The following is an 11,767-nucleotide window of genomic DNA, read 5'->3' as shown; positions in this document are numbered from 1 at the left end:
GTTGTTCCCAAAGATGATCTTTTTTCTGAAATAATTTTACGTTTACGGACTTAAGTAGGAGTCTGTATTTGGGTGCGTATTATGCATGGGTACAGGCTTTTTTCCAGCATCAACATGCCATTTCTAGGGTGCGTATTATACATGGGGGCGCATTATACATGGTAAAAAACGGTATTCCCAGCTCGCTGAAGGAAAGCGGGCCCCGGGAGGTCAGAAGAAGAGGTTAAAGGACAACATAAAAGCAAACCTGAAGAAGTGTCACATAAACCTTAAAACTTGGGAAGACAAGGCCCCAAACAGGACGACGTGGAGAAACCTTGTCCGTGACGGCGCCGCTCAATATAACGTTGACCTCCACCATGCCGCTCAAGACAAACGCAGACGCAGAAAGGAGAAAGCCCCGACCAAGCAGGCCCAACCCAAACCCACCACCATTACATTCCCCTGTCCACACTGCACCAGAGTTATCGGGTCCAGGATCGGCCTCTTCAATCACCTGAAGACCCACAAAGACCAAGAAGGAGGACCGTCATACGAGTGACCGCCGATGATGATTATATATATTATATATATATATAAGCTAACTTGTGTATTCTCTTAAGGCAATTTTAGTAAAACAATGTGTAAAAAATATATAAAAATTCCCCTCTCACCCTCCGCGGGTGGTCTCCCACTCCAAGCTCGGGTCCTCTACCAGAGGCCTGGGAGCTTGAGGGTTCTGCGCAGTATTTTGGCTGTTCCTAGCACTGCACTCTTCTGGACTGAGATGTCTGATGTTGTTCCTGGAATCTGCTGTAGCCACTCCTCCAGTTTGGGGGTCACTGCCCCAAGTGCCCCAATGACCACGGGCACCACCGAGGCCTTCACTTTCCAGGCCTTCTCAAGCTCTTCTTTGAGGCCCTGGTATTTCTCTAGCTTCTCAAGTTCTTTTTTCCTGATGTTGCCATCGCTTGGTATTGCTATATCCACTACAACGGCCTTCTTCTGCTGTTTGTCCACCACCACAATGTCCGGTTGGTTCGCCATCACCATCTTGTCAGTCTGGATCTGGAAGTCCCACAGGATCTTGGCTCGCCCGTTCTCTGCCACCTTAGGGGGTGCTTCCCACTTTGAACTTGGGGCTTCCAGTCCATACTCTGCACAGATGTTCCTGTACACTATGCCAGCCACTTGGTTATGACGTTCCATGTATGCTTTCCCTGCTAGCATCTTACACCCTGCTGTTATGTGCTGGACTGTCTCAGGGGCCTCTTTGCACAGCCTACACCTTGGGTCTTGTCTGGTGTGGTAGATCTTGGCCTCTATTGCTCTGGTGTTCAGAGCCTGTTCCTGTGCAGCCATGATGAGTGCCTCTGTGCTGTCCTTCAGTCCAGCTTTTTCCAGCCATTGGTAGGATTTCTTGATGTCAGCCACTTCACTTATCTGCCGATGGTACATCCCATGTAGGGGTTTGTCCTCCCATGATGGTGTCTCTAGCCACTCTTCCTCTGTTTGCCATTGTCTGAGACATTCACTGAGCACGTCATCCGTTCGGGCCTTTTCCTTGATGTACTCATGGATCTTGGCTGTTTCATCCCGAACAGTGGCTCTCACACTCAGTAGTCCTCGGCCTCCTTCTTTACGGCTAGTGTACAGTCTCAGGGTGCTGGACTTAGGGTGGAACCCTCCGTGCATGGTTAGGAGCTTCCGTGTCTTGACATCTGTGGTTTGCGTCTCTTCCTTTGGCCAGCTTATTATTCCTGCAGGGTATCTGATGACTGGCAGGGCGTAGCTGTTTATTGCCCGGATCTTGTTCTTGCCATTTAGCTGACTTCTGAGGACTTGCCTTACTCGTTGTAGGTATTTGGCTGTGGCTCCTCTCCTTGTGGCTTCATCGAGGTTGCCATTTGCTTGTTGGATACCAAGGTACTTGTAGCTGTCCTCAATGTCTGTTATTGTTCCTTCTGGGAGTGAGACCCCTTCTGTATGGACTACCTTCCCTCTCTTTGTCACCATGCGACCGCACTTCTCTAGTCCGAATGACATTCCAATGTCTGTAGATCCTGGTTGTGTGGATCAGTGAATCGATGTCTCGCTCGCTCTTGGCATACAACTTTATGTCATCCATGTATAGGAGGTGACTGATGGTGGCCCCATTTTTGAGTCGGTATCCGTAGCCAGTCTTGTTGATTATTTGGCTGAGGGGGTTCAGACCTATGCAGAACAGCAGTGGGGACAGAGCATCTCCTTGGTATATGCCACATTTGATGGAGACTTGTGCAATTGGCTTGTAATTGGTCTCAAGGGTTGTTTTCCACAGTCCCATCGAGTTTGCAATGAAGGCTCTCAGGTTCCTGTTGATGTTGTACAGTTCCAAGCATTCAGTGATCCATGAGTGTGGCATGGAGTCGTAGGCTTTCTTGTAATCAATCCAGGCAGTGCACAGGTTGGTGTGTCGAGTCTTGCAGTCTCGGGCGACTGTTCCGTCAATCAGCAGCTGGTGTTTGGCTCCTCTGGTATTGTTGCCTATGCCTTTCTGTGTTGTGCTCATGTATTGAGCCATGTGTACACTTATCTTAGCCGCTATGATGCCTGACATGATCTTCCCTGTTGTAGGGAGACAGGTTATTGGCCGATAGTTGGATGGGACTGTACCCTTTGTGGGATCCTTCAGGATCAGGACTGTGCGTCCTTCAGTTAACCATTCGGGGTGAGTTCCAACTTTTAGTAGCTGGTTCATTTGTTCTGCTAGGCGCTCATGGAGTGCAGTGAGCTTCTTAATCCAGTAGGCATGGATCATATCTGGCCCGGGTGCTGTCCAGTTCTTCATACCTGAGACTCTCTCTTGGATGTCTGCCACAGTGATGGTAACTGGGTTCTGCTCAGGGTGGTTGCTGTGGTCTTCTCTTAGAGAGACTAGCCATTGTGCCTCACTGTTGTGTGATGTGTCCTTCTCCCATATGCCCTTCCAGTATTGCTCAGTCTCCAGCCTTGGTGGGTCTGTTCTGCTGTTGTTACCCTGCCATTGAGAGTACACTTTTCCTGGTTGGGTTGTGAAGAGCCTGTTTATTCGCCTGGCTTCACTTTCTCTTGTGTATCTCTTTAGGCGACTGGACAGGGCTAGGAGCCTCTGTTTGGCAGTCTCTAGTGCTTCAGGTACGTTCATCTGGCTGTACTTCTTGGTTGCTGGTTTCTTCATTGCACCTTTCTGGATCTCTGATAGTTGGCTCACGTCTCTCCGCATTGTCTTGATCTTAGCCTCCAACCTTCTTTTCCATGGTGGGTCTTGTATCTCATGCTTGATATTGCTCTTGTAACGAAGCATCTCCAGGATCACTGTTGCTGAAGTGTATATCAACTCATTGGTTTCAGTGATGGTGGTTGTAGGGATTGCTCTCAGTGCTGCATTCAGATCTTCAACCAGGCTTTCTGGTGGTGCTTCACTTAGCCTTTGTAGTTGGTGTCGGGGGTGGCCGCTGTTCATTCGAGTCATGATTTTATCTTTCAGGTCCGTTGCTGTCTTGTTCAGGCTTGCATATCCTCTTGGGGCTGTGTACCCAATTTCTTGGGCAGTTGATGTTGACTCCCCTCTGACCTGGAATTGTACCTCTGTGTTGTACCTCGTCAATCTCAAGTTGTGATATCAGTTGCCGTTTCTGGATATTGGAGCACTGAGTCACTAGTTGTTTAGTGGTTAGTGTTGAGTGTGGATATCGCTCTTTCCATTGCTCCCACATTCTCTTCATGTACCCCTCTGACTTGGTTTACTGGAGTAGTAGCACTCCAACAGTGTGAGGTTCTCACATCTCGCCCATTTCCGCCTTGTTCCAGTAGCCCACTTTTCATCTAGGCGTTCTGGTCCCCCAACGCCTGACGCAGACCTTGTTTGACCGGGCGACGTCTGAGCCGGCATCTCATTTGATTCTTTATCTCTCACCATGTTTTTATGAGGTAGGCGATATCGTCAAGGGTCTTGCCCACAGACCCACACTGGATGATGGTATGGCTCCGCCCCGACCTCGAACCCGGGTCCCGCTGGTTGTGTGTGTATATATATATATATATATATATATATATATATATATATATATATATATATATATATATATATATATATATATATATATATATATATATATATATATATATATATATATATATATATATATAAATGGGAATGTCATAAAACAACCTGAAGCCAATAAATAAACACCATTGTATTCCAAGGCCTTACTTTAATAGGCTTTCACTTTTCCACTGTTTTTCTTTAATACAATCCTGAACCATCCCAGAAGGCAAGGATGATATTTGTATCCAATTACTCTTTGGGTTGCCAAATAATGCCTCAGATGGTGTGAAATCGCAGGGATGAATCCTACGTCTTAGGTGGTGTTCATATGATGGTGTCTCCCTGCCTGGAAGTCAAAAGTCATCGCAGGCTTCTTTCTGAAGCAGCACGTTGACAGAGCGCCTGAAACCCAGCAAATGCTACGACTTGCAACGAGAGACTAAAAAGGAAAGCAGAGCTGCTTTCAAACGGCCGCCGAGAATATCAATCGGCTGCGCCCGCGCGTATCGTGCGACTTGACGAACAACCGCAGTTCGAGTCCTCGTGATAAATGAGGGCGCCGAGGCGAAGGTTGAAAAGCATAAAAGATGTATGGCGGCCTAAAGTTCATGTCGGAGGAACCTTTAATGAGCCTAAAATAAATACTTTCTGTGGTCCAGCATACACATGTGTGTATGTGAAGTTATTAGCTAGCCTTGCTAGCCACTTGAAGGTCTCACACGACACATCATTTTTCCAATATTTCTGTCTGTGAACTGCCAATGAACCTTTCCCTAATTTCAATTCCGTCGGGGGAAAAAAAACACACACACACAGGCAGTTTCTGGGAACCCTGAAGAAAGTCCATTTGCAAAGTCTAATGGCTTCAATAATTTTCCCAATGACTTCAACTCATATGACCCATCGTTTCATTTTGATGAATACCTCGATTAATAACCACGTTATGACTTTGGAAGACTCGTCGACTTGAATCAATCACTTCCGTCTTTAAATGTCAGAGGCGAGGTCACTCTAGTTTTTACGATTCTTACATTTCTAGCAATCAATCACGATTCCAAGTCCATGCTACTATGAATCAGGCTAACCAGTTCCAAAATGACAACAACAACAACAAAAAGCCCAAAGACAACATTTATTTAAATTTGGAGTTACATTGAAAGTAGGTTAGCTCCCTTCAAGAAGCCACATGCATCTTCACTCATTTTAATTGCAATGCATGTAAGTCTGTATATTTAGCCTCTTCTTTTCATATGGATTTTTATTCCACATGCATGACTCAAAGCGCTCAGCCATTCTGTATGCAAGCATGAAAAAGTCTTTGTGAGCACTTTAAAATGTAACACAAAGAATATTCCAGTAAGGCGCATTCAAATTCTTTGGCAAGCCTTTTTGGAGGAGGTCCAAGTCTCCATCCTCACATCTCTAAGACGGAAGATCGCAGCGTGCCAAACTTGGCAACAAAGTCGTCCCGGGCTCGCACTAGAGCTTCCTCGTCTATGTACACGACGGGTCTCCTGGCGGTCACGACGTACTGGACCTTCCTGAGGCTCCAGCCCAGCACGTACATGAGTAGGCCGCACACGGCAGCCGTGGAGCGGCCCACGCCGGCGTTGCAGTGAACGTAAACGGTGTGGCCGTTCTCCAGCAGACCGTGAAGCAGGAACACGGCCTGAGGGAGCATCCGGATGCGGCCTGAGAAGGTTCTGTCATTGGTTTTGGTGATATGGATCGAACCGCCTCCATGATGGGAGGTGTTACTGTGGTTCAAATTGTTGGCTTACCCTCAGTGCTCATGTCGGGCGTGGGGATCCACACGTAGGCGAGGCCGCAGCGGTTATACAACTTCATCACGGCGTCAGGCGTCATGGCTTCGTCAAGGTTCTCTCGGCAGCCGTGGGAGTTGTTCACCACGTCCTCCTCCGTCTGGAAGTTCATCACCGCGCTGATGCCAAGGTCATGCTTCATTTTGATAGTCATGTGTTCCGCTCGCCGAGGACAGCTCCCCAGCCAAAGCCTCGGTAGCACCCTGTGGGAGCGACAAACAAGGATGCGCTCAATGAGTTGGAAACGCATTTGCCGAGGACTCATTCTTTGTGGCAGATTGGAACATCTCATGTTACATTTCTAACAGCAAATTGAAAAGAGCAAAGTGAAAGGACATAAGAGGCTAAAGAGGCCAACTGAGGCTCTTGGTTAGTTTGTTTCATCCATACAAGAAAACATTTTGTGACTATACTGGGGGGGATAGGCACTCGATAAATTATTTGACAAACGCTCTGGTTGCCTAGAAACCAAAAGGGATCCTTTTGCCTGTTTCAATCGTGAGGATTCCTCAAGTGAAACTTGTTAAGAGGCTGCTTTTGTTATTATTGTGTTAGAAGTCTCCAAACAACAACCGAAGAATTTGTATCTTAATTATTCATTCGGCACCATCTTGTTGCCGTGTAACCATGTTGACCTGAAGGGGAGTTGGCATTCACTGTATAGGCATTAAATAAGAATCTGGCACTTATTAAATTGGATTGATGGAAGCATTGTGGCGTTTTTTGTCTTACCTGGAGAAGTGCATGGCATTCTGACCAGCCACGCTAAAGTAGAAGTTGGTGGTGTGCTTCACCTCGTCCGTGTGGCCCGTCTCTTCGATCCAGTGGCCGATCGGGTGGCAGTAGACGCCGTCCACCACATTCTGCTCGTCATAGGTGCATGTTCTGTCGTGGTGTGGCCCGTTGCCTGTGGATAAAAAAAAATTGTGCGGCTATTAACTACTATTCACTATTGGGATATTATAATTTTATGTATGCGCCTGTCCGGCCTGCTCAAAGTTTAAGTTTGTTGCTGTCAAACAAAAGGAGCAGAACATTAAAATTGATCAAAACAGTCCATAAATGGACCAATTAGACTTCCTAGTTCAATTAAAATTAGGTTCAATAAGGAGCACTGACGGAAAGACTCAATTCATGCTCGGATATTTGCTCCCACCGTGTGGTCAAAAGGTAAAAATACGTCATTTAAATGGACCATTTAATTCAACTGCGGCGTGAAGCTTTTTTGCATAGCTGTACCTTCCCAAACATAATTGCCGTCCGTTCTTCGGATGAACTTAAACCACAGTGTGTCCTTAAAGGGCTCCCGCAACTGCACGTCACCGAGCCACAGGCACGGCTCCCGGGTCGACACCGAGCTCCGACAGGCTCTCATCCGAACGGCCTTGCTCGGATCCCACTGGCCCATCTCCTCGCGCGAACCCAAAATAAAGAGCTCGACGTGCGGCGTTTCCGCCGTGACAATAACGCCGAATCGGAACAACATGCCGGACATGGTCATGGACTCATTTGTTGTCGCGATCAAAGCGCAGCTCTTAAAATAAAGTTGAGTCCGGTATAGTTAGAAGAGTGTTGACGGAAGTAAAAATGTTAATAGTAGCGTTGTCTAGTGGTGGCATTTGGAAATACAGCAGCCCCCACTCCATTTCTTTTTTAATGCAGAAAGTCCGAGTAGTTTTATTCCCTAAAAAATGTTTGTTTAATTAGAAGCCACCAGAACATTATACTTAGTTTCAACTTATATTGGGAAAGAAAAAAAAATCTTAGTAACAATTTAATTAAAATCAATTGCACTTCAATAATTGTTCATAGGCGGCCCGGTGGAGCACTGGGTAGTTTATTGTTTAGCACATATCATCATATCAATAACTGTGCAAGGAGGGAGACGAAGCCTCAGGCTTGTAAAGAGCTCCACTCCTTCTAACCCCCAATTCCAACCCTTAATGCTGAGTGCTAAGCAGGGAGGCAATGGGTCCCATTTTTACAGTCTTTGGTATGACCCGGCCAGCGTTTGAACCCACAACCTTCCAGTCTCAGGGCGGATACTCTAACCACTAGGTCACTGAGCTGGTTAGCACGTTTGCCTCACAGTTAGGAGGGTGCGGGTTCGGTTCCACCTCTGGCCCTCCCCGTGTGGAGTTTGCATGTTTTCCCCGGCCCGGGTGGGTTTTCTCCGGGCACTCCGGTTTCCTCCCACATCCCAAATACATGCTTGGTAGGCCAAGCACTCCAAATTGTCCCTAGGTGTGAGTGTGAGTGCGAGTGCGTATGGTTGTTTGTCTCTGTGTGCCCTGCGATTGGCTGGCAACCGGTTCAGGGTGTCCCCCGCCTACTGCCCGATGACGGCTGAGATAGGCTCCAGCACGCCCGCGACCCCCGTGGGGAGTAAGTGGTACAGAAAATGGATGGATGGATAATTGTTCATAAAATATGTTTGAAACATTCGTTTGAGTACCGCTAGAGGACAGTTTTGTGATTATAATCCCACGAGGGAAAATTCAATATAGATTTAGATGTTTTATTAGTGTACAATTTCAGCTTTTCATGTAAAATTCAACGAATCAAACAAGTCTAAAAAGACAAGGAGTTGAATCCAGCAATTTATTTATGTATTTACATTTTCAACCACGACCCAAATTTTTAAATGATAGGATCACAGCTTGTTGTTTTTGTGAGATACATTGAGACTGACTACATTTGTGAACTTTTCTGCAAAAGTCTGGGGGGAGAACAACCGGAGAGGACATTTTTAATGTGAAAATGGTATCAGCTGGAAATCCTGCAGCAGCATCTGTACAGATGCGGCTGGATCAATGACGGGCAGTGTGAAAGGGCTCATTGCGCGGATTAGAAAGGAAAATCTCGACATTAATTGGACTCACTGTGGGATTCACCGGGAAGCTTTAGCGTCCAAGAAAATGAGCCCCGTGTTGCATGATGTTTTGAACGACAGCATCAAAGTGATCAACTTCATTAAGTCAAGGCCACCTAATGCACGTTTGTTCCGCCGCCTCTGTGAAAACATGTGAGCTGAACACACGCAACTCCTCCTGCATACAGAAGTGCGCTGGCTCTCTCGAGGGAAGATACTCAACAGGCTGTTGGAGATACGAGCTGAAGTGCACACCTTTCTGACAGAGCACGGACCTCCCCATGCCACCTTGTTCGAGAACACGGACTGGCTTGCAAAGCTTTGCAATCTGGCAGATATATTCAGCAAACTGAACGAACTGAATGTGTCTCTGCAGGGCAAGGACACCAGCATCCTGAACCTGTATGACAAGTGGGTGGTTTCCTGAAGAAAACAGAGCTGTGGAAAAGGGCATGTGGTCAGGAGGATTTCACCTGCTTTCCTCAGGTGGATGCTTTTCTCTCCAATGAAGATGTGGAGACAGTTCCAGTGAAGTTAGTCATAGTGGGACATTTGGCTAACTTGATAAAGGGCTTTCATTGCTACTTTGCTGACATGGAGGAGAAATCTGCACAGCTGGATTGGGTGAGAAACTCATTTCTCTTGTCTGAAGCAAAGAGAAGCAAGTTTCCTGTCACTCACAAGGAAAAACTGATGGAAGTGACATCTGACCGTGGCCTGCAGATGAAGTTTGGCGCATCCACTTTCACACAATTTTGGGTGTGTGTGAGGCAGGAGCACCTTGAGCTGGGACAGAAAGCTTTGGAGCAGCTGCTGCCCTTTGCCTCCACATATTTATGTGAGACCTCCTTCTCTGCAATGACTGTGATCAAAACAGAGCAAAGAAACAGACTGAGCCTGGAGAAGAACTTGATCACAGCAGTTGCCTCCCTGCCACCAAGGATGACAAAGTGAGGTACAAGCCCGTGTTTCTCACTAAAATGTAGTATGAGTGCAAAAGACTCATTCAAGCTTCAAGACTGTTCAATGCTTGTTCAATGCTTGTCAAATCAAAATCAAATGTTCAATGCAAATATTCAATTTTAAGAGAAAAAAAAGTTTCTTTTTTTTTATCCTAAAAGAAGTAAAGTGGATTATTTTTCATGAGCAGATCTTTATTTATTATTAAGTTATCAATTTATTTTGTAAACAAGATATTACTTATGATTAATTTCATTTATTTTTGTGAACACATTTTTAGTTATTTTTATTTCCTTGCAAGAGATTATTACAAGAAAGATTCATATAAATTAGCAGTGTTCTGCATACAGTATTTGAGTTTTGAAAGGGTTTATGCCTTCTTGGTGGTCACTGTTTACTGTTTATCGTTTTTGTTTCTATATGCAATATTGAAACATAAATGTGTCTGTCAGATACATTGCTACAAGTTGTTTAACTTTAATAAATCAAACACTGATGGGACAATCCTGTACCTCTTTCTTTTCTACCAGAAATGTGTTGCGCTGGTCAGGGGGTACTTGGCTGAAAAAATATTTCAAAGGGGGTACATCACTTAAAAAAGTTTGAGAACCACTGGTCAAGAAGACTAAACAAGAGTTTTCACCTCCTCCTCTATAGAGGAATTTGGCTAAAGCAGAGAAGCAGAACTGGTAATGCTAATGTATAAAGCCGTTTAACACTCAACACATGAGTAGAACAACCGTGTTGATGACATGAAAATAATCTTGTCATTTACATGCAGTACTTTGAAAAAGCAGAAGAAAAATACAATTTGCATAACTTTGAACACAGTGTTGTAGTCTGTTAAGTGGATATCAAGAAATATAGAATAAATGTTGAGTTTTGCATAACGCTCTCGGGTTGGAACGTAACGGCTCGTGGCCCTTCTTACTTCATAATGCTGCTGTCTAATTGACTCGGATCCAAACTTGTACACGGCACTTCAAGCTTAGCGTTTCTGGCCTTGATAACATTGCTAAGGTTGGACAAGTCTGCTTGAAACTTCATCATCATCAGCTTGACTTCGGGCTCCTGGAATCGTTCCTCAGGATAGGAACCCAGCGGAACCTGCCAGCATCGTAACACAGAGAGAATTTGAGTTTGAGTATCAACCCCGAATTGTCTTTAACGACACTCAACTTACAGAATCCAAGTAGTCCTGTGCGAGCACGTACAGAAGCACGACTGTCTTGACTGACTCGCCGATGTTCGGGAGCGTCTCCAAAATGGTCGCCATGCTGGTTTGTCCTTTGGTGGTTGGAGACGGCTTGCGCAACAGTAAGGAGCCGTTGGGGACAAACATCTGGTAGTCAAACTGGAGGAGCAGGAAACGGGTTAGCTCGTCCTTTGTCATTTTAGCCCTGGGGTGTCAAACTCATTTTTGTCGCGGGCCGTATTGTAGTCATAGTTTCCTTCGGAGGGCCATTTTGACTGTCAACCCAAATAAATATATGAACGTCTCGTATACAGTATAGGCTACAAAACAACCTGCAGAATAACTAGTTTTGAAATCAGAGACCAGTAAAAACTGTTCAAATTTTTAAAAAGTTGTATGGTAATAAAAATTGCTTGAAACATTTACTTTTTAAAAGTGAAGACAATTTGCAATTTGAGTTTTGACACAAAGTCGATGCACAATTTGTCTTTGCGGGCCAAATATAATTATCGTATTGGGCCGAATATAAGACGATGTTTTTTGCTTCAAATAAGACTGAAAAAGTGGGGGTCGTCTTACATTCGGGATCTCTACATTATACCCATTCACTTGTGCGCAGCGGTAAGTTAAAGGTTGCTGGTATCGACTGAGTATGTTGCTGTGATCGTGTGCGTCTTTGACACAAAGTGAGTATTTCCATTTCATTGTTACTACTGTCCACTGTTGTGCCGTTTGTCCGATCGCGGTTTGCTTCGTGTGCGTGCCGTTTGATTGACAGCTCCGGCTCGCTCCTTCAAGTTTGCCTCGCATCGTACGAGTAGCCGTTATGCAGCGCCACGGCGACTAACGGTCGCCAGCAAAAGTATTTT

General features: G+C 45.5%; 2 protein-coding genes across 3 annotated transcripts; both read right to left on the bottom strand.

Moving 5' to 3' along the window:
• Positions 1 to 5,161: 5,161 nt before the first annotated feature.
• epm2a (EPM2A glucan phosphatase, laforin) lies at positions 5,162 to 7,473 on the bottom strand. 2 transcript variants are annotated; one of them, XM_061270161.1, is made up of 4 exons: positions 7,111 to 7,472; positions 6,604 to 6,778; positions 5,830 to 6,074; positions 5,162 to 5,740 (listed from the first exon to the last, which is right to left on the bottom strand). In XM_061270161.1, the coding sequence occupies exons 1-4, from the start codon at positions 7,370 to 7,372 to the stop codon at positions 5,463 to 5,465; spliced, it is 960 nt and encodes a 319-aa protein (XP_061126145.1). In that variant the 5' UTR covers positions 7,373 to 7,472; the 3' UTR covers positions 5,162 to 5,462. The 2 variants fall into 2 exon arrangements, with proteins under 2 accessions (XP_061126145.1, XP_061126146.1); XM_061270162.1 differs by having other exon boundaries at positions 5,429 to 5,751; positions 7,111 to 7,473.
• A 2,501-nt stretch (positions 7,474 to 9,974) lies between these two features.
• LOC133146236 (polyunsaturated fatty acid lipoxygenase ALOX12-like) lies at positions 9,975 to 11,057 on the bottom strand. The gene is made up of 2 exons (XM_061269696.1): positions 10,887 to 11,057; positions 9,975 to 10,810 (listed from the first exon to the last, which is right to left on the bottom strand). The coding sequence occupies exons 1-2, from the start codon at positions 11,043 to 11,045 to the stop codon at positions 10,631 to 10,633; spliced, it is 339 nt and encodes a 112-aa protein (XP_061125680.1). The 5' UTR covers positions 11,046 to 11,057; the 3' UTR covers positions 9,975 to 10,630.
• Positions 11,058 to 11,767: the final 710 nt, after the last annotated feature.

Source organism: Syngnathus typhle, linkage group LG22, assembly GCF_033458585.1.
Source record: "Syngnathus typhle isolate RoL2023-S1 ecotype Sweden linkage group LG22, RoL_Styp_1.0, whole genome shotgun sequence".
Classification (NCBI taxonomy): domain Eukaryota; kingdom Metazoa; phylum Chordata; class Actinopteri; order Syngnathiformes; family Syngnathidae; genus Syngnathus; species Syngnathus typhle.
The sequence above is the reverse complement of the archived record's forward strand: the minus strand, read 5'-3'. Positions and strand labels throughout refer to the sequence as shown.